The sequence below is a fragment of the Nelumbo lutea genome, chromosome 4 (assembly GCF_056320005.1).
Source record: "Nelumbo lutea isolate HS-2025 chromosome 4, American lotus-T2T, whole genome shotgun sequence".
In the NCBI taxonomy this organism is placed as follows: Eukaryota; Viridiplantae; Streptophyta; class Magnoliopsida; order Proteales; family Nelumbonaceae; genus Nelumbo; species Nelumbo lutea.
Window position 1 is genome coordinate 16,089,023 of NC_142687.1, and position 26,111 is coordinate 16,115,133.

Below are 26,111 nucleotides of genomic sequence, written 5' to 3' on the forward strand. Positions count from 1 at the left end.
TAAATTTTCAGAAATTTATGTATTTATTGAATAATTAATTACTAAAAATATCAAAATAAATTAATACTTTATTCATTTTGATTATTCTATATGTTTAATGTTTGGAAACTTTCCGCCTTTGTTACGATGATAAAGTAGGAGGTAAGGTGACATGGCAAGAGACTAAGAGCCTGATGATGTGGCCAAATGAGGGGTTTGAATATTCACGATTCATGGGAAGTAACCTGTTGGTATCTTTTTCTTTAGTTTCGTGTGATTCTAATCAATTGCTTTTTGTCATTTGTTTCCATTTTGTTTTGTCTGTTAGTGAACATTCTTCTTGGATTTATTTATTGGCATATGCTTTTAATTTATATCCTATAGAATTTAAGAGAAAATGCACTTGGACCACTATATATAGATTACTTATGGATAATAACAAATAATGGAAAATTAGATATAAGACCCAACCTGCCAATTCGACCCGTCACCCTCAAAATGCAAGGAACGTTTGGATTCTGAAGAAACCCATTTGTCAGGTTTTATAAAGGATACAGGTTATGTTGGGAGATTTGGGGAGGATTTAACGGCCGATTGTCATTCTTATTAGAAACCCATTTGTTGTAAGTTTTTTCGGTATGATAGTGGAAAATAGAACATTTCCGGGCAATCAGCAGTTTTTGACCAAAATCGGTACGAATATGATGGACGCGTTAAAAAAAATAATAAATAAAAAGGATATATCGGTCATTGGGTCAAGGGCAGTTCTGGAAATGAGGAAATCACGTCATGCCAATTGGTTTCTTCTCGATCAAGTTATAACTACTTGCTCTGTTATGTATGTTTACACTGTTATAAATGTCTTCCGTCTTTTCACACCGCAGCTACCTGGAAATTGTACTCACTGAGCGACGTTATGACAAAAGTAGCCTTCTTTTAACGTTTCACTCATTCGTTTTGTAGTCAGGGAAAAGCTATTGAAGTTTGAAAAAGGGAGGCGAAGTTAGGGACAATTTTGTCATTTCCGATCTTAGACGGAATTCCAAGATTGCCGGAAGGATGGGTCCCTCGTCAACCACGTAGGTGGGTGTGAGAGCTGCTTGTATATTATATATATATATATATATATATATAACAATAATAACAATGAATTATAAAGCGTCGGGTTTATTTCTTACGCCGAAGCTTATTACACAAAAGGCCAGTCGATCACTCACACATACACACAGATTGAACAAATACCGATAACCAGATGGCCTACAATTTTGGCGGGAAATTGTGGATTTTCCCTTACCGTTCCTTGTCCTAGGATTTAACAGCTAAATTCCTCTGTTTCTTCTTCTTCTTCTTCTTCTTCTTGTGTATTCTGGTATCTGGAGTTGGGAGGGAAAGAGAGAGGGATTGAGGGAAGGCATCAATGGCGGATTCATCGCTTGGACCTGCGAGTTTCATGACTCAGGCCAACGCTTTGCTTAGGAAGAACCTTACTTTCCAGGTTTCTTTTCATTTTCAATCTCTTTGGCTCCCTCCTTTTATTTTGACGCTACTACTTGTTTCATACTTACGGAATGGTTGAAATTTGGTATTGTGAGTTTTCGCTTTCTTCTGAATTGTAGGACTCGATTTTTTTATTTTTTTATTTTTTTTCTTTTTATTTGGTTCTCTCGGGATTCTTGCTGGTTTCCTGTTCTTCTGTTTTCGGGATTCTATTTCACTTTACTTTTAAATTAGGCCAATGTGCTTAAATTTAATTGACTGTGTAGTCACTGATTTGATTCTTTTTCTGGTAGGAAATATTATTGCATAGTTTCTTTTCGTCTGTAAACCAGTCGTTTCCTCTTATATTAATTTTATGAGGATCTCAAAGGGTTAGTTCTCTGCTCAGATAAGTATTACGTAGATAAAAAGGGGTACTTGGATATCAAGAAGGAGAAAATTTAAAAATAATGTGTGTGTTAGTTTGCTGGAGATGTCCCTGACCAAGTCACTTACTTTCAGTTTATCCTTTCCCTGACAATAATTTTCACTTGCATGGTCACGGATAGTCAATTGCATCCTGGGTAATCCTGGTTTTCGATTTTGGGTACCTTTCTTTGTTTTTAAATTTCAAAATTTCTAATCAGAAACAGTCATGAGGAGTGCTCAGATACTGGATCAACATGGTGTATTTGACACTATTTTCATTGATGCGTTGATGATACTATAATTTTCTTGTTTTGCAGAAAAGAAATCTGAGGACAAATATCAGGCTCATAGCATTCCCATTTGTCCTCTGTTTGCTACTTGTTCTCATCCAAAGCTTGGTCGATAGTGAACTTGATAAGCCCAAGAACAAGTGTGGCTGCTCCTCTGTTGACATTAATAATGATGGCAAAAATGAGACAGTGTGTGGAATTGAGTACTCGACTTTGGATCAAGTGGGCACTTGTCCCATTCCCCACCCTGTGGATTGGCCGCCATTTCTGCAAATACCAGCTGCCGAATATCGTGCAGTTGGAACTGATTTTATTCCTTTTCCGGACTTGCCAGATGAGTCTTGCAAAGGGACAGGCTCCTGCCCTGTAACTATACTTCTCACTGGGGGTAATCAAACCCTTGGAGAAAGTAAGTTTCTTGCCCCATGTCTACCTTGTTTTTTTTTTCTTTTCTATTTACAAGATCATATTAGATTTTTTTTCTGTGTTTTATCCAATCTGTTCAATCCTCACAGGCTTGGCAGGGAACTTATTTACTGGAGCTTTCTCTCCAAATTCCTCTGAAATATTTTCTAGTTTGGCCAATGTTCTTCTGGTAAGTTTCTTTTCTTTTGGCTCCCACCTTGTTGCTCTTCCATCGTGAATGTACATAATTGGTCTTTGTTATGCTTACTGCATAAGTTAATCTTCAGACATCTACTAACTCTAATGTTTAATATGACATGGAAATCTTCCAGGGCTCATACTCAAAGCCACAAGAATCTAATTATCTTGAACCAGCTTTTTCCTCAAATGTTCCAGTCTATATTATTCAACCTCAGTGTGCACCAAACTTTTTGTTTTCTGTTCCCATTGAGATAGCATCTGTGACAATGCAACAAGGTAATATATATTTTTGGACCTCGCACCCGTGAAAATTCCATTAGTTTGTTGCTTTATCCAATTTACTGCACCTCCATGATGAGGAATTTACAGAAACCCATTTTAGGACACAACCTTGGTGTCTCTCAAAGGAAATTCAAGCTAATTTGTTACAGTAGACATGCATGTCAAGGGACAGGATAGTAAGAACAATACACTTATATCAAAGGGCCATACCATTAGTTGCTTTCAACTTTTCTGATCCCAAATTCTACATGAACCATGATGATATATTTTAGTGATCAAATGTTAACAAATGGTCAAATAAGAAGGCCAATTGATGGATGGTGTAGGTAATACAACTTGGCTAATTATTTGCACAGGAGATATCCCTGGTGGGACCCGAAATGCCAATGTGCTCAAACCCTGTATATGTCTTGGATGCCTTGATGTAATTAACAGGCCATTTTCTTTCCAGTGCTCTCTCTCTCTCTCCCCCTCTTTTTGGTAGTATCTTCATTATTGTCTGTGCTGAACTGTTTCTTTCAGAGGTAAGATGTGTTCAAGGATTACATTTATGGCGCAATAGTTCTTCAGAGGTAAATGATGAGCTATTTAAAGGTTACCGACAGGGGAATTCTGAGAGGAAGATTAATGAGATTGTTGCAGGTTGGTCTGCTTGATCTTCTTGTCCTTTCTATTTCTTCATTGTTTTCTAGTGTAGGAGGTCAAGATATAACTCAAAGTTTCCTTGCAGCTTATGATTTTTTAAACTCAAATGAAAATAATTTCAATGTGAGCATATGGTACAACTCCACCTACAAGAATAACACAGGAAATAGTCCTCTTGGGCTGGTGCGGGTTCCACGTTCAGTGAGTGTGGTATATATTCTGAACTTTGTAATCTCACTGTTTATGTAGTTAACACTTCCCCCTTTTACACCAACTTTTTGTATCACATGGTTTTCTTAGGACATGAAATATTGGTGGTTTGTGAGGAAGTAATTTTAGTTTGAATTATGACTTCTAATTTAAATTAGGTTGACTTCCTTGATGGGGATGAATCATCTATCCTCTCCATTGAATAAATGAGGACACCTTGCTGCAATAATATTCAGCAAAAGATAAAATGGACTAGTCATGCTTTTTCATTTTGTATCTACTTTAATTTATTCTTCTCTGCTCCATCAGCTAAACTACTGTATGTTGGTCCCAGAAGTGGTAATGTATAACCTTTGACTCCTCATTTGGGGTTGATGTGCAAAGAAAATTGTTTTCTATAGACTTAATGCATAACATCTTTCATTTTTATTCTTTCTTTATTTCCCTTTTCTCTTGGAGGACTGCAAATTAAATTTTCAGGATAAGAAAGGAATTATGACAATGCATGTTGCTTGAAAGAGTAATTTATTTTAGATTAATTCGTAGTTATTCATGAAGATAGGTTAGCTTGTTCTTGGTTTTATGTGCCACCTGATACAACATGATTCTTTTTTTAAATATGGTTGTGGTTAAAGTATAGGATTTGTTTTCATGTAATAGTTAACTTAACCCCTTCCACTCAAGCATTTAGGCTTGCCTGAATGCATATCAATATTTTTCTTTTGTTCTCAATGATCTGGTTTTTTGTTTGTATTTACGATGAAGAAAATAACAATATCTAACATATGTACATTTACAGGCCTCCAATGCCTACCTTCAGTTTTTGCAAGGTGCTAGCACAAAAATGTTACTTGAATTTGTTAAGGAAATGCCCAAACCTGGAACAAAGCTAAGTCTGGATTTCTCTTCTATTCTTGGTGGGCTTTTCTTTACATGGGTCATTTTGCAACTTTTCCCTGTGAGTATTGGACACGATGATCATCTACATTATAAATTGAGAGTAGTTGATGCTTATATATGTTATTAAAATTGGGTATGTATATTTGAACATATTTTACATTCTTGCTTTCCTATGCACTATTAAAATGCTTCTATTGGTTATCTAAGTGGACCTTATCTATTTGTGAGGATATGTTCTTCCACAAGTATGATTGTAGGCAATAGAAAACAAAATGAGCATGATGAATGATAACTAGCATCTTCCTGATTGCTTTCAGATTAGAGAATTTTAAACTGATTTTGAAATGTGTTTTTTGACATGTATATGTAATATGAGCTTGGTATGAAGATACTGGAATAACATATAACTCACCATTGACCTTACCGTTGCATGGTACATTCTTGGTGGACAAATGTGTTCCTTGGAACACATGAATTGATCTTTGAGAACCAGTTTTCATTTATTTCTTTTCTTCTTCTTACTTGTTTGACAATTGACATCTAAGATGCACCATAGTTCCACCTTTCTTCTGCAGTAATTAGGGCTCTCACCAACCAGGGGTGGAGCCAGGAATTCTCCACTTTTAACACCACCAATGATCTTTATATCCTTTCACTTTTAACAACACCTTAGCAAGCTCCAAAGCTGAGATAAGTTTCTCAGAGAATTTCTTCAAAGCATTGCTATTGTGGGGGTGCCCTCAGCATAAGATCACTCTTAATCATCTGATTTGCACATTATTTTTGGTGTTCCAGTGGTAGCTTATCCACCATTTTGATAGAATCTGATTTTTTAATTAAAAAGTGTATAATTGATATCATTTGATTATGCTGACTTTTGGTTTGGTGCAAGTATGCTTTAATTTCGGTCCCATCTAATGGTGGTTCCTGATCATCTCATTTAGGCACATGGCAGCTTATGAGGACCACCCTTTTGCTATTTATGATGAAGGTGCCCTTATTGTATATCACCTATGTTTTTTGGCAGGAAGAGGTTTATTAACATAGTAGTAGTTAAAATTCTAAAAAAAAAATAAATGATAGAGCAGAGAAAATTAAAACAGAGGTATAAGAATATACCTAAGAATTGAGAAAACAGAAAATTTAGGATTGAATGTCCTTAAGGTTCAGAGAATGAAGTTATTTTGTTTTATTAAAGTTGAAGGTAAATATGTTGTAGATTCACCATTTTATGGATAAGTATATCTTGGAGGATGTAACTACATTTATAACATATTGATCTTGGGGCATGTGCTTTTCTTTTCTAGCAGATCTTGGGTGTGTCGCCATTGTAAAGAACAGATACAGAGCTTTCAATAATTAGTTTGATGGTATTAACCATATATGTGAAACCCATGACAAAAGGTATGTTAATGGTTCCAGTCATGGACGAATAGCTACAGTTGGAGTTTGATTTGGGTAAAGAAGTTCAAATTGTGGAGATCCATGATGGAGGGTTGTCATTGTAATGTTTTAAAACTTAGATATTTTCTCCTGGAGAACATGATTTTTGTGTTATTGACCACCTTTATGTAGGTTAAGGCACATGATGGTAATGACGAACATGAAATTTTATGTCTAGGAAATTGTTCATTATGAAGAACTAGAGACAAGCTCCTATTTGGAGCTAATTTTAAGGTTCTTTAGTTGATATGAAATGTTTTGGTTCCTTTAAGTATAGGCACAGAGAAGAATGGTCAAACATGATTCAACATAACCCCACAGGTGGGATAATTATGATGATTATGATGTTTGGTGGTACTTCCTCCAACATCTTTATTTTTGTTTTCTTTTGTAGACCACGCCAGGTAGTCTAATTTTAGGTTTACCTTTGATTTGCAACATTTTTTTACAAATGGACCACCAAAGTCTACTGTCTGTTGAGCAGCCATGTTCCAAAAGAACAAAAGCAGACACCTTCTACCTATCAGTCCAGAATCCATATATTGAATAAAATCAAGTTAAAACTTGACAAACTGTCTAACTGGACTGTCCAATTGCAAACACTGTCTGGACAACTTGATGTAGTCTAGAACCCATATACTTTTAAACATTGTTTTTAGTAAAGTTCATTTTATAATTTTCACATTATCCTCTATATTCTGAGGATTCAAACATGGTGTAAAATTTCCATTTGGTGTCTCATTTTGAGCTGTACTCATTTATGTTGTGGCAGTCAGGTTTAAGAATCATAATATCATATATGATGTCTGATGATAAACAATTGTTCATTTTATTTCCAAATCTCCTATTTCCTTATTTTTATCTTAATTTGTGCTCTTCTCATAGCATGCCTTCTGATGTAGGTTATATTGACATCTCTTGTTTACGAGAAGGAACGGAACCTTAGAATCATGATGAAAATGCATGGTCTTGGAGATGGTCCTTATTGGACAATTTCCTATGCTTATTTTCTTTCCATATCGTTGGCTTATATGTTATGTTTTGTGATATTTGGCTCACTTATAGGTAATGCACCATCAGGGTAATTGCTTTTTCGTCATTTATTTCGGTCAAGTGATTTTCTATGTCCTTTGTTCAATAGATTTCCTATTTTGCAGGGTTAAAGTTCTTCACACTGAATGACTACAGCATTCAATTTGTCTTCTACTTCATCTATGTAAATTTACAAATATCACTTGCCTTTCTAGTGGCAACATTTTTTTCAAAAGTTAAGACTGCTGCAGGTTTGGCAATGCTTGAATCATTGTATCCGTAATAAAAATTTAAGCCCTACATTTTGATCTCCAGGGGCATTTGACACGATTTAAATTTGATGATGACAGTAATAGGGTACATATGCGTATTCGGAACAGGGCTTTTAGGTGGATTCCTTTTCCAGTTCTTTGTTGAAGATGAATCCTTCCCGAGTGAGCAGAACTGCAACTTTCTCTGGTCAATTATTTGCATATCTGAACTTTTTGTTCACTACTAATTATGATGGTTCATCATTGTTATTTTGTAGGAGGCTGGGTTATAGCTATGGAACTCTATCCAGGGTTTTCTCTATTTCACGGGCTATATGAGTTTGCACAGTATTCCTTTTTGGGAAGTTATATGGGGACGGATGGGATGCAGTGGAAAGATTTGAGTGACAGCAACAATGGAATGAGAGAAGTTTTAATTATCATGTTTGTAGAATGGTTGGTAGTGCTTCCTGTTGCATACTATTTGGATCAAGTTTTGGCATTAGGAAGTGGTATTAGAAAGAACCCTCTATTTTTCATGCAAAACTTCTGGAAGAAGCGATTGCCATCTCTTCGAAGGCTTAGTTTGCACAGACAGGGATCTAAGGTTTTTGTTCAAATGGAGAAAGCTGATGTCTCCCAGGAGGTAACCTTGTCTAATGCTGTCATCGATTTATTGAAAGCTTTTTAGGGAGGAAATGGATATAAGGATATATGATACACCATAAGTACAGTCTACTAAAATCACAGCTAGTGCATGTGGACCTGGAGATTATACAACAACCTAAGTTCAATTTTCTTCTAGAGATCTCCTTGGTGAAATTATGACTTGGCTGGATTTTCCTAATCTTCTACCCAAAAAAAAAAAAATCCTAACCTTCTATCACCATGATAATGTGACTGCTACTTCTCTTTCTAAACATTTTCCTTGAACAATTGGCAACATTGTATTGTCTATATAAAGGGTGTAACTGAGTTGGTGGATACAAATATTCATTCAGTTTATTTGTTGGAGGGGATTTGTCAGTGTACAGATTTCCTACTGAAGTCTGACACTTGCATGTGCTCCTCAGTACCATACTACTTGTAATAAATCTTATGATTTATTTTATTTATTTACCTTGATCATTTTTTTCCAAACCCATATGGTTGGGATAAGGCTTGGATGATGATAATGATGATGATTTACCTTGGTCATTTTTGTATTTGCTTTTTGCAATTGTATAAATTCAGGTTCACATGTTTCAAAGTGATTCTTGTAATGCATCTCTTTCTTTCTGTCTGTGGATATCACTTTCATCTTATTTACTCCTGTTTCAGAGAGAAAGGGTTGAACAGTTACTACTTGAACCACATACAAGTCATGCCATCGTCTGCAACAACATCAAGAAGGTATATCAAGGGAGGGATGGGAACCCTGAGAAATTCGCAGTTAGAGGATTGTCTCTTGCTTTGCCTCGAGGGGAATGCTTTGGAATGCTTGGTCCTAATGGTGCTGGCAAAACTTCTTTCATCAATATGGTAAATAGATAGTACTCCTTCGGCTCTTCAAATCATTTCTGAACTATTGAAACTGTTTTTTCTAGTTCAATAGGTGTGGTGGATCAATGGATATTACTGAAGATATTTGTTGTTTACCTATGAGTTCTTTTCTTTTATTAAGGATTCTGTTGTTTTATAGTTTGGATTTCTATAATTACTAACCAACATTTACTCATTATAGCTAGTTCTTCCTTTATGGAGACTATTCTTTACTTCCTAATCTTTATTTTGCCAATAATGGTTCTTTCCAGAACATTTGAGAATTTTGTGCATGTTTTGGCAGATGATTGGGCTTATTACACCAACTTCTGGCACAGCATTTGTTCAAGGCTTGGACATACGCACTGAAATGGACAAAATATACACCAGTATGGGTGTATGCCCACAGCATGAGTAATGAAACAACATTCTTTATTTTGTGTTGAGGAAAATTAAATTTTTATAGGACAAACTGATTATGGAAGTCATCTTCTTTTCCTAATTTTTCCTTTTCGGAACTATGCTGCAGCTTACTCTGGGAAACACTAACAGGAAAGGAGCACTTACTATTTTATGGAAGATTGAAAAACCTAAAAGGTGCTGCCTTAACTCAAGTAAGTCTATGATTATCTCACCTATATATTGTTTCATTAATCATGACTTGCACTTTGAACTACTGACAGGTACATCTGGTAAATTTCTTGCTATTTAAAATATATAAAATTGCCAATTCTGCACATTTCCATCTTGACAACAAGTTTACAAATTTGAAACCGAAACTATCTTGACCTGATCAAATCAAGGAAGAGTTGTTAGGTGCAGTAATCATGAAAAGATATAACTATCCTTCATGTTTTGTTTCAATAAAGTTTTGATTAAAATCAAAGGCAGAAAAGGAGAAGGTGGTGGAAGGTATATCAACTATAGATGATATCATTTTGGATTTCTATTTCTCAAATCATTTTGCAAGAACCCAATGAATGTCCCAACCCACCTTCGAGTGTGCTGATTGTCCTCTAACGTTTTGTATACAGTTACTTCTGATAGAATAATGACTAAATCATACCGAGGCAAGTATCCCCCCACACCCCCCCCCCCCCCCCCACACACACAAGTAACAGTCTTCATTGGAACAAAATCTGATGCTTATTTATCAAAAGAACAAGTCTTTGATTCTGGTCTTCTTGTACTTCTCATCCTCTCTCTCTCTCTCTCTCTCTCTCTCTCTCTCTCTCTTACACACACTCTCTGATATGTTTCTTCAGGCAGTGGAAGAATCTATTAAGAGTGTAAACTTATTTCATGGGGGCGTTGGTGACAAACAAGCAGGGAAATACAGTGGGGGTATGAAGAGGAGGCTTAGTGTTGCCATTTCTCTCATTGGAGATCCTAAAGTGCGTAATATCTATAGCATCTGGCTTGTAAAACAGTTCCCGTATTTGCATATACAGATTTCTTCATTATGCTACTTATGGTTTATCTCTTGGTAATTTTGCAAGGTTGTTTATATGGACGAACCTAGTACAGGATTAGATCCAGCTTCAAGAAACAATTTATGGAATGTTGTCAATCGTGCAAAGCAAGACAGAGCCATCATACTCACCAGTAATATACGCACATTTACTTTTCTAAATTATGTATTTGCATCATCTAACAAAATTGGAAGCTCTTAGATGCCAATCTTCTGTTTGTCTCTTAGCTGCAGTTGTTGCACAAGTTAAGCTTTGCTCTTGATATTATTAGATAATGATAGCATTAGAACCCACCACCCCCCTCTTACAGACACAAAAAAAGGGAAGGAACAAATAAAAAATCCTAACTAATGTCACTAACAAACTGGTTGTTTCAGCCCATTCCATGGAAGAGGCAGAGCATCTGTGTGACCGACTGGGTATTTTTGTAGATGGCAGCCTACAGTGCATAGGAAATCCAAAAGAGGTAATTTTACTTTTAATATATTTATTCACATTAAATAGTGATTATTTTCTGTGATATGGTAGTGTTCTTGAATTTCAAGATTCTCAGGTAACCATGAAACAAATTCATACTTTAGTTTCCTGCATGTAGACTTCATATACACACCCTGAGCCCCCTCTATATATGGGTTCTCCATGCTTGACATCCTTGATGTAGCACTAAAATGAAAAAAAAAAAAAAAAAGATACAATATCATTATTATTTTCAAGTATTCACAATGTATTATTACCTCTTCTGTAGGGGGAGATGGAAAGGGCAAGGGATCAAATGCCTTCCTAGGTGTTTGTCCTAGTTAGTTTAACATGCATTTACATATTGCATGCCTACATTGTGCTTTCTTGAGTCTAAAATTCACTTTCTTCTTGACAATGGTCCCTATGGCAGACCAAAACTAAATAAATGCAAATCATGGTTAGTACCGCATAACCAGCTAACTGAGAACATGTATCTCAATAAGAGGTACTCTCTAAAGCAACATTGAAATTGTTCATTTTATTTCCATTTGCCTTAAAGAAAGTTGGTTGTGTTTTGTCTTACTGTGGATAGCAGACTAAACTCTAGTGGGTGATTATGCAAATCAGAGGTATATCTAGGTCATCACTGCATGGGCCCTCTTTGGAGGATCCATGGTATTGTGAGCTGCAATAAATGATTTTGTTTGATATAGAATTTCATAAGCTATCAAATAGTTCTTTTAATCCCTAATATATGTCAATTAGTTGACTGTTCTTATTATTCCTGGTCAATTGACAGCTTAAGGCTAGATATGGGGGGTCATATGTATTTACAATGACAACATCCTCAAATCAAGAGGAGGAAGTGGAAAACTTGGTACGCCATCTCTCTCCAAGTGCAAACAAGATATACCACATATCTGGAACCCAAAAGTTTGAAATTCCTAAGCAAGAAGTGAAGATTGCAGATGTTTTCCAAGCAGTTGAGAATGCAAAGAACAAGTTCACAATACATGCATGGGGTCTAGCTGATACCACCTTGGAGGATGTCTTCATCAATGTTGCTCGAGAGGCCCAGGCATTCAATGTGCTATCTTGATTGCTGAAGATGTTCCCTACCACTAGTTATTTCTCTATATTGACTACTACAATTATTTGTTGATTGTTATTGATTCAAATGAAATGATCTTTGTATATATATATATATATATATATATATATATATTATTAATTTCGGGTTATCATCAATTCAATTCTCTATTTCTCTGGATTTAAAATTAATATTTGATATCTTTCCTATGGTGTGCCAAATTGGGTAATCTCTCTGAAGAATTAACACAAGGTGCCTGGCCGGGTGGTCCCTTTTTAACAAATGCTGAACCCGATTGCAGCCTATCAACTTTATCTTGCCGTGTTGTGTTTTGTCATGGCTGTCCCATCATTGTCTGTTTTGGCCAAGAATGCAAGAGTTGCATAAATCCATAAACTCGTTATTCTGAACCCGATTGCAGCCTATCAACTTCATCTTGCCGTGTTGTGTTTTGTCATGGCTGTCCCATCATTGTCTGTTTTGGCCAAGAATGCAAGAGTTGCATAAATCCATAAACTCGTTATTATTTGCTAACATTAATTCCTCGTTTTAATTACGCGTTTACAGCGTTGTGCATTGTGTGAATACTGATCCAGTACGTTGATGGTAAAATGACCAAGATTGTTCAGTCCAATTGTAGAGATTTGTGAAGGAGCATAGATTCAATTATTTTTGTAAGGTGAAGTCAAGCACAGCAATATGGTTGATGGTTGATGGTTGCAGCACCAAATAGTAATACAGAGTGCATAGATAAGCACACTAAATGATTGTTAAGTGTGAGCACATTGAATAAGCACTCCAATGCGCACGTCAGTCAAACAAACAAGTCAGAAGCCCGCCCAGGCCAGCGCCCAGCCCGTGCATGGTTCATGGCTTCATGCCACTCCAATAGCCAATAGCCAATAGTCCAATCCAAATGCGCACGTTAATTATGGATATGGTCCAACTTCCCTTCTCCGATTCAAACTCTAGTCCAGCATTTGGACAAGATTGGCTAGCTGGATGGAACATGGATCTGGTGGTGGAAGGATATTCACGTACGTTATGTACTATGTACCCTCCCTCCCTGCATTCACACTTTATTTTATTTTAGGGAAAAATTTCGATTATTATCTTGCACTTTGGTCCCGAACTTTATAAAATGTGATAATTTAGTATCTAAATTTTTAAAACATGACAATTCTGTACTTACTGTTAATTAGTAGTTAAGTAGTATTTGAAAATGACACAAGTGCCCCTTGAGTATCATCTAATTTTCTTTATCAATTATCCAAATATTGACGAAAAATTAAGTCTCAAATCCTTGTCTCTTCTATTCAAAAAATTTGGCATCATGGGAATATCCACTCAAACGTGACCTCAATTTTCTTTAATAGAAAAGACAAGGATTTGAAATTATTAATTTTTTTTTTGTCAATGTTTAGATGATTGATAAATAAAATTAAATAACACTTGAAGGACATTTGTGTCTTTTACAGATACCACTTAACAACTGATTAATAGCTAGTTAACAACAAATACCAAATATTATCATATTTTAAAATTTTGAATACTAAATTATCATATTTTAAAATTGAGGGACCAAAATAGCATTAGGCCCAAAATACAAGATACTAATCAAGAATTTGCCCTTTATTTTATTTAAATTTTATTGCTGATATGACATGGCTTTGACCCATTAGAAGCCAGGGTGCACGTGAATAGGGCCCACTGAAGGGACCAAGGGTGCAAATGTGCAGTGCAAAGTGATGTGAAAAAGCGGGATGAGGGGTACAAGTCGGGGCACATGCACATGTACATTTATATATGATGATAAGGTTGGTAGGCAGTAAATGTTGAGAAGGTAATGACGTCATATTGATATTGTGTTGCCCGGACTCTCCATTCATCAATGATCAATTATCAATTGATCATGGTCCCTCCGGCTCCTTATGACAATTAACTTCGAGATGTACTTTAATTAGGGCTTGATGGCCATTTCGATTTCAACTATTTCATTCCATTTTCCTTTTGGGAATGAAATCCCTCCCCCTCCCTTGGCAACGAAATCCCTTTTTCATTTTAATCTCTCTGAACCAACAGATTATTATGGGAGTATATCCTTTCCATTCCAAAGTTTTTCCTTTTCTTTTTTTAATTTCAAATCCAATTGTAAATCAAACGGACCCTTAATTTAAATTAGACATAAAAGTAAGAATAATTAAGAAAAAAATGGTTCGGTTGACGTCTGAATCAGTATTTGTGTACACAGCAATTAGCCATGGGAGATGAAGACTTTGCTCACTCGCTCTGTCACGTCACTAGTCACTCCTGACTCCTGAGTGATCCTCCCGTTTCACGTTTAAATCATGAGTTGTGATATGGATGGATTGATCGTGTGGACTAGTGATGCATTATGTGTGAATCTAAATCCAAATTGTGTCAGTTGTTGATGGTTCAACATCACCTGATAATAAAATAAGGCAGCTATGGCCTCTACCTAAGATTCCTTTTAAATTACATGATGTGATTGAGACTCCTTGATTGAATCATGAATTAGTCTAATCTTCCCACTTTTAATTATCAAACTTAGGGGGCGTTGGCCGATGTGAATGGTTTTGTACGTTTTCTAAAACAAACGCTGCTGCTATGTCAGTTGTCACCTTAAATAATCCATATCGTTTAAATAAATAGTACGTAGTCAATGTTTACACTAAAAAAAATTATTAATTCATTAATTTTACATGAAATCAAAGGGTGGGAATAATCTTATTAAGGTTAAATGGGGTTTTGCATGAACTTGAGTTCAGTTGGTAAGGTATTGCATGCATTTTAGGCCTTCGCTTTTTTGTTAAGTTGGTGGGTAGGTGTATTTATTCATGTTCTTTTGTTTTATAAGTAAATAAGGTTATGTTCATTTTAAGCATAAAAATTTATTATTAAAAAGGATATTTTTGTTCTATTCAAGTGTTGGCAATTTTTCCAACAGGTGGGAAAGTTATTTATCCACATAAGAGATAGGTACCACTTATTCAAGAAATAAACATTTTCTAATCCCCACATAAATTTAAAAATAGAACTTGAGATTCTTAGTCAATGAGAACGAAAATCCCATTAATCAAATTTCTCCCCTCCCAAAATCCGAAAAAAAAAACCCTTAATAATTAGAACAAATGTTAATATTTTATGATAAAACATATCACAAATGTTTATGTTTGGTATTTGGTGATATGCCCGAATCCCCATACAGGCCATTGATTAGCACAACACTACAATTGTAACCCCCTCCTCTCCAAATTTGGTGGTAGCAGGGTTTGAATCCCTATCTCTACCACCAAAATGAATCAGCTAACATACCAATTGAATTACCCCTATTGGGTAAGTGAAGGATTTCTCTCTCTCTCTCTCTTTCAATACACACTACACACAAGAAGGAAAGGAAAGGTTTTGTTTTGCGAACCCATGAATGGTTGTCCTGTTACAAAGCATAAAATAGACACAAGAAAACCATTCTAAGCCCCCAACTCACTTGCCACGTATCATGCAACAACTTTGCCAACCAAGCTAAAAAACAGTTAAACAAACACCACGTACGCATCATCGTCACATCACACCTTTTAATATTTGCCAACCGTATCTGCGACCATGTCTCCTAATCCTTTCTCCTTTTTTTTTATTAATTAATTAAACTTACTTTATTCATGTCTCCAAACAAATTCTTATACGCCGCTGTAAATGTGAAGAGAGATGAGTAGAGGAGGAAGGGGAAGGAGGCCGGGAGAGCAAAATAAATATAACTTTGGCTTGGGGCGATGGAATTAACGTCAGCTCAACTTAAATATATATCAACATTACATTATGTATTATAGATCTTGTCGGTGCATTGTGCGTATACTCGCAAAAATAATAATCCTTTTATTATGATTTCTAGCCCGGTTCTTAGTACATTTATTTTAAATATAATACCAACTACCAAGTCTTATTTTATATTAATATTATAATTTGTACAAATAACGAAATAAATATTTCAGGCCTGGACCCGGACTAGAGCCCATAGCATAGGTGCTAAGCTAAGCCCCTTTCTTTTGTAGTGGGTTCAAAAGCCACCACGTGACTTACCAGATTAATTCTACGGGCACGTGCCAAAAAGAGTCTCTCCCCTTCACAAGGACAAATTATTCTTTCTTTTTTTCTGTTTCATGCTTTTAAAGAGAAGCAATGTGGTAAGCTCATTTTTGAAACAAAACAAAATCTTGTCAGCATGGCAGCGGTAGAATTAAAAACCATAAGGCTATGTTTGGTTTGAAGGAAAAAGTAAGGAAATTTATACAAAGTTTGTAAAGACTTTTTTTAACTTTTCCTTCCTTTCCCTACTCTTTCCTTCAAACCAAACACTAGAAATAACTTACCAGTTACCAAAAACTAGAGACTTTAATTTTTGATTGATGTACATGTTACTACTTTCAATCATTAATCATCTACAGTAATCGCCCGGATGCAATAAAGCGTTATCATTTAATTTACTTTACTATCAAAAAGAAACAGCTAAAATAGTGCTGTTAAAAGACAATAAAAAGTCGTGTCGTTTTCTTCTTGTGGAATGTTTGTCCAGACAGCTTTTAAGTTTGTTAATTGTAGTTTTTCATTTTTGTTATATCTTGAGAGCAAATTTACTTGCAACTAAGACTCAACTTGGATGCCGTGTAAATTTCATTTCCATTGCCGTAAATATAAGTGTAAATAAGTTGAGTGTATATTCATTCTGGTTTACTTTTGATTTAGATCTAACTGTTTTTATTTGTTTGCGAGAAGTAAAATTATGTGGTCCTCACCTTATATGGAAGAGAATGGTGGTAAGGTTATTTGTTTGGGAGTGAGGAAGGAGCTCGTATGAGAGAGAATTGAGTAGGACAAAGGTGATGTAAACTTTGCACCAGTTTTTCCATTGCCAATGAGTACAAATGAGACAAAAAATGGATGCAAAATTAACACAACTGAATCAAGTGCAAAATTTTATTTAATTTATATTTACATTGCCAACAAACAAAGCCAAAACAACAAGCTTAATCTACCGAGTGGGAGCAAATCATGTTTTAAAACAATTTTTGGAAAGAATACAAATATAAATATAAATATATACAGTACAAATACATACAAAATACAAGGTTTTGCATTGTATATATTTACATTTGTACTCCTTCCAAAGTCCAAACTGAGCTTTAGGCTCTATTTTCTGCAGTTTAAATCTAAACCAAATACAAATTTTGCATCCATTTGTTTTGTAACCATGGTTTGCACTCTTGCCCGATCAAACATTTGACGTTGTCTCATTTGCACTCGTTGACAGTGCACAATTTCACACCAGTTTTTGAGATGAAATTTTACACCACTTTCCTCCGTCAATTCTCTCCTATAAAGTGGAGACCACATCAATTGGATTCCTACCATACTCCTAAACAAATAACCCTCCTAGCTCCATTCTCTTTCATATAAAGTGGGGATCATTTAATTTTACTTCTCACAACAAACATCTAAAATAGTAAAACCTAAAGCAAAAGTAAATCAGAATTTACACTCAACCTATTTGCACTCCCTTGCATTTACACTGGTGCAAATGATTATTCTTCCAACACTTTATAATCCATAATCAACAAGTCTAAGCAAAAAGCAATTAAAAAAAAAAATGCATACCTGAAGCCATAACTTAATATATGTTTTGATTCATTTTCAATCTGCTTTATTTAGAGGTTATACGTAAGCCCTCTCTTGCTGCCTACGGGATACCTTCTTTAGTTGAAACATGTATATGAGCTTCAAAAGATGATTTTCGGGCAACCTAGAAAAATAAACGGCCTAAATCGTATACCGATAAGAAACCTATTCCTAATTCTAATTCTACACAGACTAAACAATCAAACTCTTAATCTAATCCATGGTCAATTGACACATGAGAACATTTTTAATCCAGCTTTTAAATCCAATAATACGACGATTGAGGATTAAAATCTGCGACCATATCCAACATCGAAGTCCACTTGATCCGCCGGAAATTAGCTCAACCCAACCGACCCATCTCATATATTAGGGTTATGGCTGGCGAGCCCCACCAAACATGTCAAACAAAGAAAAGAAAGGCAGTGGATTTATTTATCAATCAAATTAGGCTAAACGTGGCTCATACAAAACACGTAAATGCATCTTATAGATCTACGATACCCAATAGTCATATGTCAATCTCAGTCCAACAAAAAGGGTTGAGTTACAGGAACATTTGAATGTCAATGTCTTGACGAAAATGTCTACAATCAAGTCAATCGACAGTTCACTGATTGGATTCAACAAGTCTGAACCATATTGGAAACATTGCATTTGGAGAGGAGCATGTATAACCCAGCAAGCTTCAGTTGACTTTCCACGGTTCAGCTGTCATTACATAAATAGAAGCCCCAGCAAGCTTCAAAGACACTGAGAAAAGATAATAGCATTTGGGTTTTTTCCATGTAAACGATCAATTACATTTTCTTTACCGCTTTTGAATGTATTGTTACTGTTTTTGGAAGCATGCCCACTAATTAAAGTAGAAGCAAGAAATAAAGAAAAAGAAATTCCTACCTTTAATAACAGGCACGGCAACAATTAGCCAAGAAATCCATAGAAAATATGTTATTTTACTCACGCACAAGCCAATTCACTTCAGTAAATCTCGATTCCTTCTAAGGCCACAATTTCGTGCAACAAACAGGCCAAGATGTTTCTTTGGCTCAGATAAATTTACCTGAGGATCCACCTGCCATCCCATAGAAACTAGGACCATGGTTAAATTAGGATTGCAGCAGATGCAGCTAAAACAACAGGGATTCACCAAATGCAGCCAGATGTTGGACTATTATATTGGAGTTCCAGCGTCCAAGATGGAACCACAGCATGTTTTTTAACATAAACTTGATCATTTTCAAATGAAGAACAGAACTGAGACATGGACCGTAATGCACCTCTATGCTACAAGCTAAAATGTCTACCTTCTAAATGATAGTAAAAAAACGTTAAAAAAATGAAACCAACAAGAAAACACCCAAAAAAATGTGACTGCGGGCATTTTTCTTCTCTTTTGGGTGGGGGTGATTAACTGGCTTTAACAAGCCATAAAGGCTGTACCTAAAATAGGCAAATTGCTGAATGTACAACCATTAATTCCTATGCCAGTGAGTGGGGTTTACTGATCTTTTTGTCACAGTTTCAAAAGCAGAGAAGGGAAAAATTACTATCCTGTAACTTCTGCATCAGTTTCGTTAAATCAGTTGAAATTTATAGCCATTGTGCTTAAAATGAAGATGTCTGGCATGTATATTGTTTGAATAATCGAATAATTGGTTGACATAAGCTAGTAAAAAGAAAGGAAACAAACAAAGAAAGCTCAATATGTGTGTACTTATTTGGGCACAAAACCAACATTTGCTACAGCCATAGCACTACAAGTGATGCAGGTTATTCCTCTCTCAATACTAATAAAATAATATGCTAGTGATAAAAAATACATAGCAATACTAATTGATAAAAAATGAAATGTTAACAATCACCTACAATGCAAGCAAAATAAATTCTTTGAGAAAAGGGCTCCAGCGGCCATCAAGTATGGCTTACAACCCAATAAATGAAAATGATAATGACATGAATTAAATTATCATCCAAGGACAAAATGATGAGTACCAATCAGAGAACCATGTTGAAAAATCTTATACAAGAAAAAAATGATTTATTCAATCCGGGAGTCAATGCTGAATAATCCCATTACACATACAAAATGTAGAGAAATGTCTATAAATATAAATAAGGGAAAACTCAAAAGGCACAATTTCAATTTCCCAAGCCAAGGTTTGTGCAGAAAACTCTCTGAACTAACTTTCCTTATTTTTAGAGTTATGCCTATTAAATCCTAAATCTAGCATTAACCTCATTTTTAGTACTTTAACATTTTATCAATAAAAAAACGTTTCTTTATATTCTTTCTCCCTATTATTATGATAAGATAAGAAACATACCTCTCTAAAATCATGATGCTGGAAACACAAATGGATAAATGATTAATTAAATAATTACAAAAAGAAAAATAAAAGAGAAATGTACCTTGTACAAAAGTAAAATTCAAAGGAAAATAACCAGAAAAAAAAACCTTTACTTTTATGGAGGTTTCCTTGACAATAACAAAAATCGGTAGGAAAGTCCATTGGAAGTCTAAAGTCAATTTATAAATAGCTAGCCATAGGTTAAATACAATGAGGACCTAGTGGGCACCACTGCCTAAGTTCACTTCAAAGGAAAATTTTTACAAAGATTTTGATCCACATTCCCCAATTGCAAGCTCAATTTTAGATATGCCCATATTTTCCCTACAAATAACAAAAAATTAGAGGAATCCATTATGACTAAGAAAGCATATATATAGGCAGAGATCATCTTAAGGAATCCACACAGAAATTGTGTGGATTAACCATTTGCTTAAAATGTAGTAAAGAGCCTTTATTTTCTTTCCTTTACCAATCAATTATGTGTCCCCTCCCCCTTTCTGAATTTTTGCTCTCTTTCATTGCAATTGATCCTTGAAATGGAAATTCTAGGGTCAGGTTTCAATAGATTAAATAACACATATATGAAAAAAATACAGTAAGGTTTAACAATGATACAATTTTCAGATTTCTGGGTTAAATTATAGTGAGAAGAAAATGCAGGGGACTGGACTATCAACATAAAGCAAGCAAAAGAAAATGACAAAGTTATTTTAAGAATAGGAAAATCTTAGAGAATTAGAGTCTGAAAGGAGTGGCAAGGGGCCTTAACAAAGAATCATTTGGAGTTATAAAAAATCCATTGGAGCATTAGTAGATTCATCACATATTTATGTACAATCCATCTATACTTTCTCAACAGATTTACAAACTTATGTTATAACTTTCTGACGCTCACCACAGGAGAACAAATGTCTTAGAAAATCCAAGAGTACCACTACAGCTCCAGATGCTTCTGTGGTTATGACATTTCCAAGAATCCAAAGAGCTTCAATGAAAGATTGAATTAATAAAATCCATAAATTTTCCAAACCTTCCTTGACTTTGGAATTCCATACTAGTGAAGTTTGAAACTGCTATCAGTTGAAATGAAGCACCTGGGAAACACAGAAGTTAGAAATATTAATAGAGTGCAATGAACTAGATATATTCAAACCAAGAACCAAGTAAAGATGTTCAAAAGTTTGTAAACTTACTGATTTATTGACTTGCAAGGATTGCTCTGAGTTGGCAAAAGACCCATACTTATAAACCCAAAGACACTGTTGCACTAGTCAGTCAATCTAGGTAGTAATGTTCTACTGATTAGCACCTCAGTTGACATAGACCCCCCCCCCCCGCCCCCGCTTGTATGACAAAACCTCCATAAAGCTTTCAAAATTCAAATGGGCTCTCCATTCCAAAACTTGATCTAAGAACTATGTGAGGTTGCATCCAATACTACCCAACTCGTGGAAATGGCTATAAGGTGCTGGGTTCACGAGAAAATGCAGTTACCAACTTGTCCTTCGTAAGCTGCTCAGATCCTTGAGACTTAGCCACGAATGTGTGGAAAACGGTATCATTGCCTGCAGAGATCTTTGATTCGACCACAGTGATCTCTGCCTCTTTGAATGCATTGATAACTCTTGATACAGGATGAATATCCAAAGGGCAGCTTGCCCTTACGATAACCTCATCATGGAATGATTGAATATCAATGTCCAGACCTCTCTTACTATTTTGTCCAGAAGAATTTGCTTCTGAAGCCACAGTGTCTCTAGACTGGTTTCCAAACTTCTCTTTCTCTGATTCCAAGTCCTTGAGCTTCTTCTGGAGTTCAGTGATGTAGGTTATGGCATCTCCTAGCAAGGAAGCCTTGTCCATCTTGGAGATGTTGGGCACAACGGCTCTTAATGCATAGAATCGTTGGTTAAGCTTCTCTCGACGCTGCCGCTCAGCCTCAACATGGTTAAGGGGCTCTTCTCTTCCATTTGCAGGTTTCCTGCCCCTTTTCCTGGGTCTTTTCTCATCTACTGGGCCCAAACGGTCTTCCTTGCATGATGCCTCAACATCTGAGTGCTCTGATTCTATGGTACTTTGCCGAGCAATCACTGAGGTCCTTGAAGTTGCCCCTGAGAAATCAATCTGTCTTGGTGCCTGCTTCTGAGCCTGAAATTGGCACAACCGAGAGTCCTCCCTTACCCCATTACAGTGGCCCAATGATCGATGGGCAGGATCAACATCATTACTAATCATCAAAGCTGTGTTGCCAAGCTTTTGTTGATTGTTTCCGGTATTTTGAGAGCTGATAACTTCGGCAGTTGCCCCTTGTTTTACACCATGAAACCATGAAGACCCAACAGCATGAAGACCCTTCCGGCTGTTTTGAAATGGAAGCCCATTCCCATTTGCGTAGGCTTCCCAGGGCCTCTCCTCCACCTTCGCAACAATAGGCTTTTCACTGAGCTGAGAGCGACTTGGGTTCAGATCCTGACCAAAAATCTTTGGGAAATCATCTGTTCGTGCCCCCGAACCAAAGCCCGATGCAATGACACCATTATCTTTCTTCTCGTTCAATACTGGTGCGGCTGCTAGCGGTTTGACCTGGAAAGGTAAGGATGCAGACGTTGAGAACATGAACTTTATCGTTTGCAATACCTCCAAATTCTCGGGAATGGATCTCACTGAACCCAATTCGGCCACCCCAGTATCCGTGGGGACAAGAACGATAGTCTGGATCCCAGCAGCCCTCGCAAGGAACGACCGGACGCAGTAATCAAAAGGTGATTTCAGAGCATCCGAAATCCACAGGTGCTTCCCTGATCCAAACGCCTTACCAGGGGCCCCTTCACCCTGAGGAAAGAAGAAATACATAGAAGCAAGGAAGAACATCTCCGTGTCTGTAACCCTGTCCAAGCCGAATGCATAGCTTTCCTCATCGGGACCACCGAAGACAGTTTGAAGTTTCTGCAGAACCCTCTTCCTCATCTTCTGCTGAGTTTCGTCATCAAACCGGAGGCTGAGATCATGGGTAACTTCGGACTCTTCACCTTCCTTGGGCTCTCGGCAATATCCATCTCCCCAACCCAAAATCAACTCCCCAGTCTTCGAACTGGAAATCTGCCAAAAGATTGCGTAATTCCAGGTAAAATTTGAAGCATTTGGGCCGTCGACGAGTTCCGAAAGCTTGTTTTGCAAATCCGCGTCATTACCAACAGCCGTCATCAGACCGTCGGAAGACACAGTGCTCCTCGTCAAATAGTCGAACGCCCGAGAACCCAGAACTGCCACAATCGTGGCCTTATCCTCATCGTTCCAAAACCCACCACCCAGTCCTAGTCCAGTCTCTACTCCCATCCCCAACAGCCACCTCGCCAGTGCCCCAGCCCGAAAAGAGAAGAAAAACCAACAAGAATAACACAAACCTTAAAATTTAAAAGCTGCACCAACCAAAACCCGATGCTCAAAATGAAAAATTTCTAGAAAACCACCCCCGAGAAATCTACCAATCACCTACAACACCAGACCCAGATCCCACGCTCAACATATTCAACAACAACATAGAAATTAAAAGAAACCAGCATGACCCCCCATGTTTCTCCATTTATCCCTTATCATGGCCAATTCGGGTTTATTAAGTTTCAGATCTCACGAGCTGTCAAGTCGATTTACCGGGCCAGACCCACAATACAGAAAACTACAAATAAAATGAAAACCTCTGTCAGTTAGGAATTCGAAGAATATACAAACCAGTTTCTCCACCGAGATTCAAAATGCTTGAAACGTTTTGTATTGCCATAAATTTCCCGGCAATGAAGTAACAGAGAATAATACCCGCAACACATAGACAAGATTACTTTCGGTTCCAGCCCGCCAACAACCTTATAGAGTGTGGGCGTTCGACAGGAAAAAGTGGTCTACCAGTAAACGGCAGGAGAGAGGGAGAGAGAAAGGGGAGGAGGAGGAGGAGAGAGAGCACCCTATGTCTATCGTACGGTCCCAAAATAAAAACCCTTACTCAAACCATGGTAGAGTTAAAAAGTAACTATGATTAGTTTCGAGAATTGAAATCGGAGGAGTCGGAGGTAATCGATCAGGCCAATAGGACAAGATCGACGATTGGATTTTTTAGCTTCTTTTATAGAAATTTTTTTATTATATTATTTTGTTATTTTGATTATTTATTATAAAAGATGACATTTTTTGTTTTGTCACTGCTCACCGGAGTTCGTGTTTTGTTGCAAATTTGCAACTTGCAATATGAGCTGAGCCTAAACGAGGAGACTTTACTTTAGCCGGTTACTCATGATCACATAGAATTCAACCTATGAAAAGATAAATTAGGAATTCAATATTATGCATAAATAAAATTATTAAATTAAATTAGGGTCATTTACTAGAACATCCTTCTTACTTTTACAAATTTATTTAAACTTATCCTATAGTTTTCATTTTACTAAAACACTTTTTATAGTCTACAATCTATTTATTTAATGGACATTTCATATTTATAAAAAAAATTGACCTTTTATTAAGAATTATTTGTTTTTCCATCTAAAAATAGTAATATGATCACCTCAACTAAAGGTGTGTTTGTTTATGATACAAATGCAAATATGTATAGTGCAAAAAGGCCCCCATATTGGTTCACAAATGTAGAGGTGTCAATTGTATTAGATTTGGTCCAACCCTATCCAGTCCAATGTTAGCCCACTTACAAATGGACTCGACCCAAGATTCAAAGTATCGAAAACATTATGTGTATTGGAAAGGCAAATATAAGAGATGTATCGGGATACGCTTTGGATATGCATGGATATGGATGAAAATATAGGCATGAAAACACAAGGAAATGCTATAAATACTCTAATAAATCATAAATAAACATCAATATCACTAAATATAAGACTTAAATGAGCTATTTATACATGAAAAAACACGTGTTTTAATGGGTTTTATGAAAAAATATATTATAATCAACAAACAGGTATAAAAACATACTATCTAATAAAGTACTTAATTCAGCTCCAATCTTCCAAGTTCCAACTTCAAATTTAAAATCTATTATAATTTATAAATTTCACATTTGAATGCCAATATGATGTTAACAACTTTACATGAATCACATAAAAATTCAATTATTATATAAATTATCCAATTTTAAGTGTTAAGGTGTTAGTAAACTAATTTTCAATTGTTATTATGAAATTAAAAAAATTAAAATTTTTTCAATTATTACCTAATATAAATATCCAATTAAACAAATAATAATTGTTTTCATATTTTTAAGGCGACAATTATATTCACATTCAAATTATAGATTATCATGTGAAATATTTCAATGCCTTTTTATTTTGTATTTTTTAAACATTTTTAAATATTACTAAAAAATCTTTTTAATTGTTTTAAATATTACTAAAAACAAATTAATTTTTTACATGAAATTTCAATATATTGATGTTAGTCTTAGCTCTACAACATACTCAATTTTTAGAGGTAGATCACAAGACAAAACCTAAAAGTTTCATTTCTTTCAGATTTCTTTTCAAATATTCACAAAGATCTACATATAGGAGCAAAATAGGTGGGACTTTTTGCACAAGAATAGCATATCAACATACACGAAAATGTTTCTAAGCATCCAAATTAAAAAAAAAAAAAAAGCACACACACACACACACACACAAAAGCATTGGCTGGGATTGTAAAAAAAAAATTGAAAAAACATACATATTTTCACTCATTTTTTAACAATCTTGAAAAACTTGTTGGATCTTACAAATTTGTAGATGTTTTGGTGGATTTTGGCTAGATTTCAATCTCTAGGAATGGTATGAAGGTTTCTAGAGGGTTTAGGGAAGAAAGAGGGCTTCTGAAATGGGTTTAGAAGCTCTCTTTTGAATGAAGTTTTTTTTTTTTTTTTTTTAGCAATAGTAAAATCGCATTGTATCGTCTGATATGCTACCATATCAATAGCATATCAGCCGATAAAGCAATGAAAT

General features: G+C 35.8%; 2 protein-coding genes across 3 annotated transcripts; one reads left to right on the forward strand and one right to left on the reverse strand.

Moving 5' to 3' along the window:
• Window positions 1-1,135: 1,135 nt before the first annotated feature.
• Window positions 1,136-12,243, forward strand: LOC148854178 (ABC transporter A family member 7-like). The gene is made up of 18 exons (XM_088982308.1): window positions 1,136-1,474; window positions 2,202-2,583; window positions 2,690-2,769; window positions 2,912-3,056; window positions 3,585-3,704; window positions 3,793-3,917; window positions 4,717-4,875; window positions 7,163-7,325; window positions 7,418-7,543; window positions 7,643-7,726; window positions 7,822-8,189; window positions 8,864-9,064; window positions 9,369-9,478; window positions 9,594-9,678; window positions 10,330-10,458; window positions 10,564-10,669; window positions 10,914-11,002; window positions 11,795-12,243. The coding sequence occupies exons 1-18, from the start codon at window positions 1,397-1,399 to the stop codon at window positions 12,092-12,094; spliced, it is 2,850 nt and encodes a 949-aa protein (XP_088838434.1). The 5' UTR covers window positions 1,136-1,396; the 3' UTR covers window positions 12,095-12,243.
• Window positions 12,244-20,908: 8,665 nt separating this feature from the next.
• Window positions 20,909-24,089, reverse strand: LOC148854179 (transcription factor MTB1-like). Of its 2 annotated transcripts, XM_088982285.1 has the most exons (3): window positions 23,944-24,089; window positions 21,324-23,806; window positions 20,909-21,224 (listed from the first exon to the last, which is right to left on the reverse strand). In XM_088982285.1, the coding sequence occupies exon 2, from the start codon at window positions 23,464-23,466 to the stop codon at window positions 21,589-21,591; it is 1,878 nt and encodes a 625-aa protein (XP_088838411.1). In that variant the 5' UTR covers window positions 23,467-23,806; window positions 23,944-24,089; the 3' UTR covers window positions 20,909-21,224; window positions 21,324-21,588. The 2 variants fall into 2 exon arrangements, with proteins under 2 accessions (XP_088838411.1, XP_088838410.1); XM_088982284.1 differs by having other exon boundaries at window positions 21,324-24,086.
• Window positions 24,090-26,111: the final 2,022 nt, after the last annotated feature.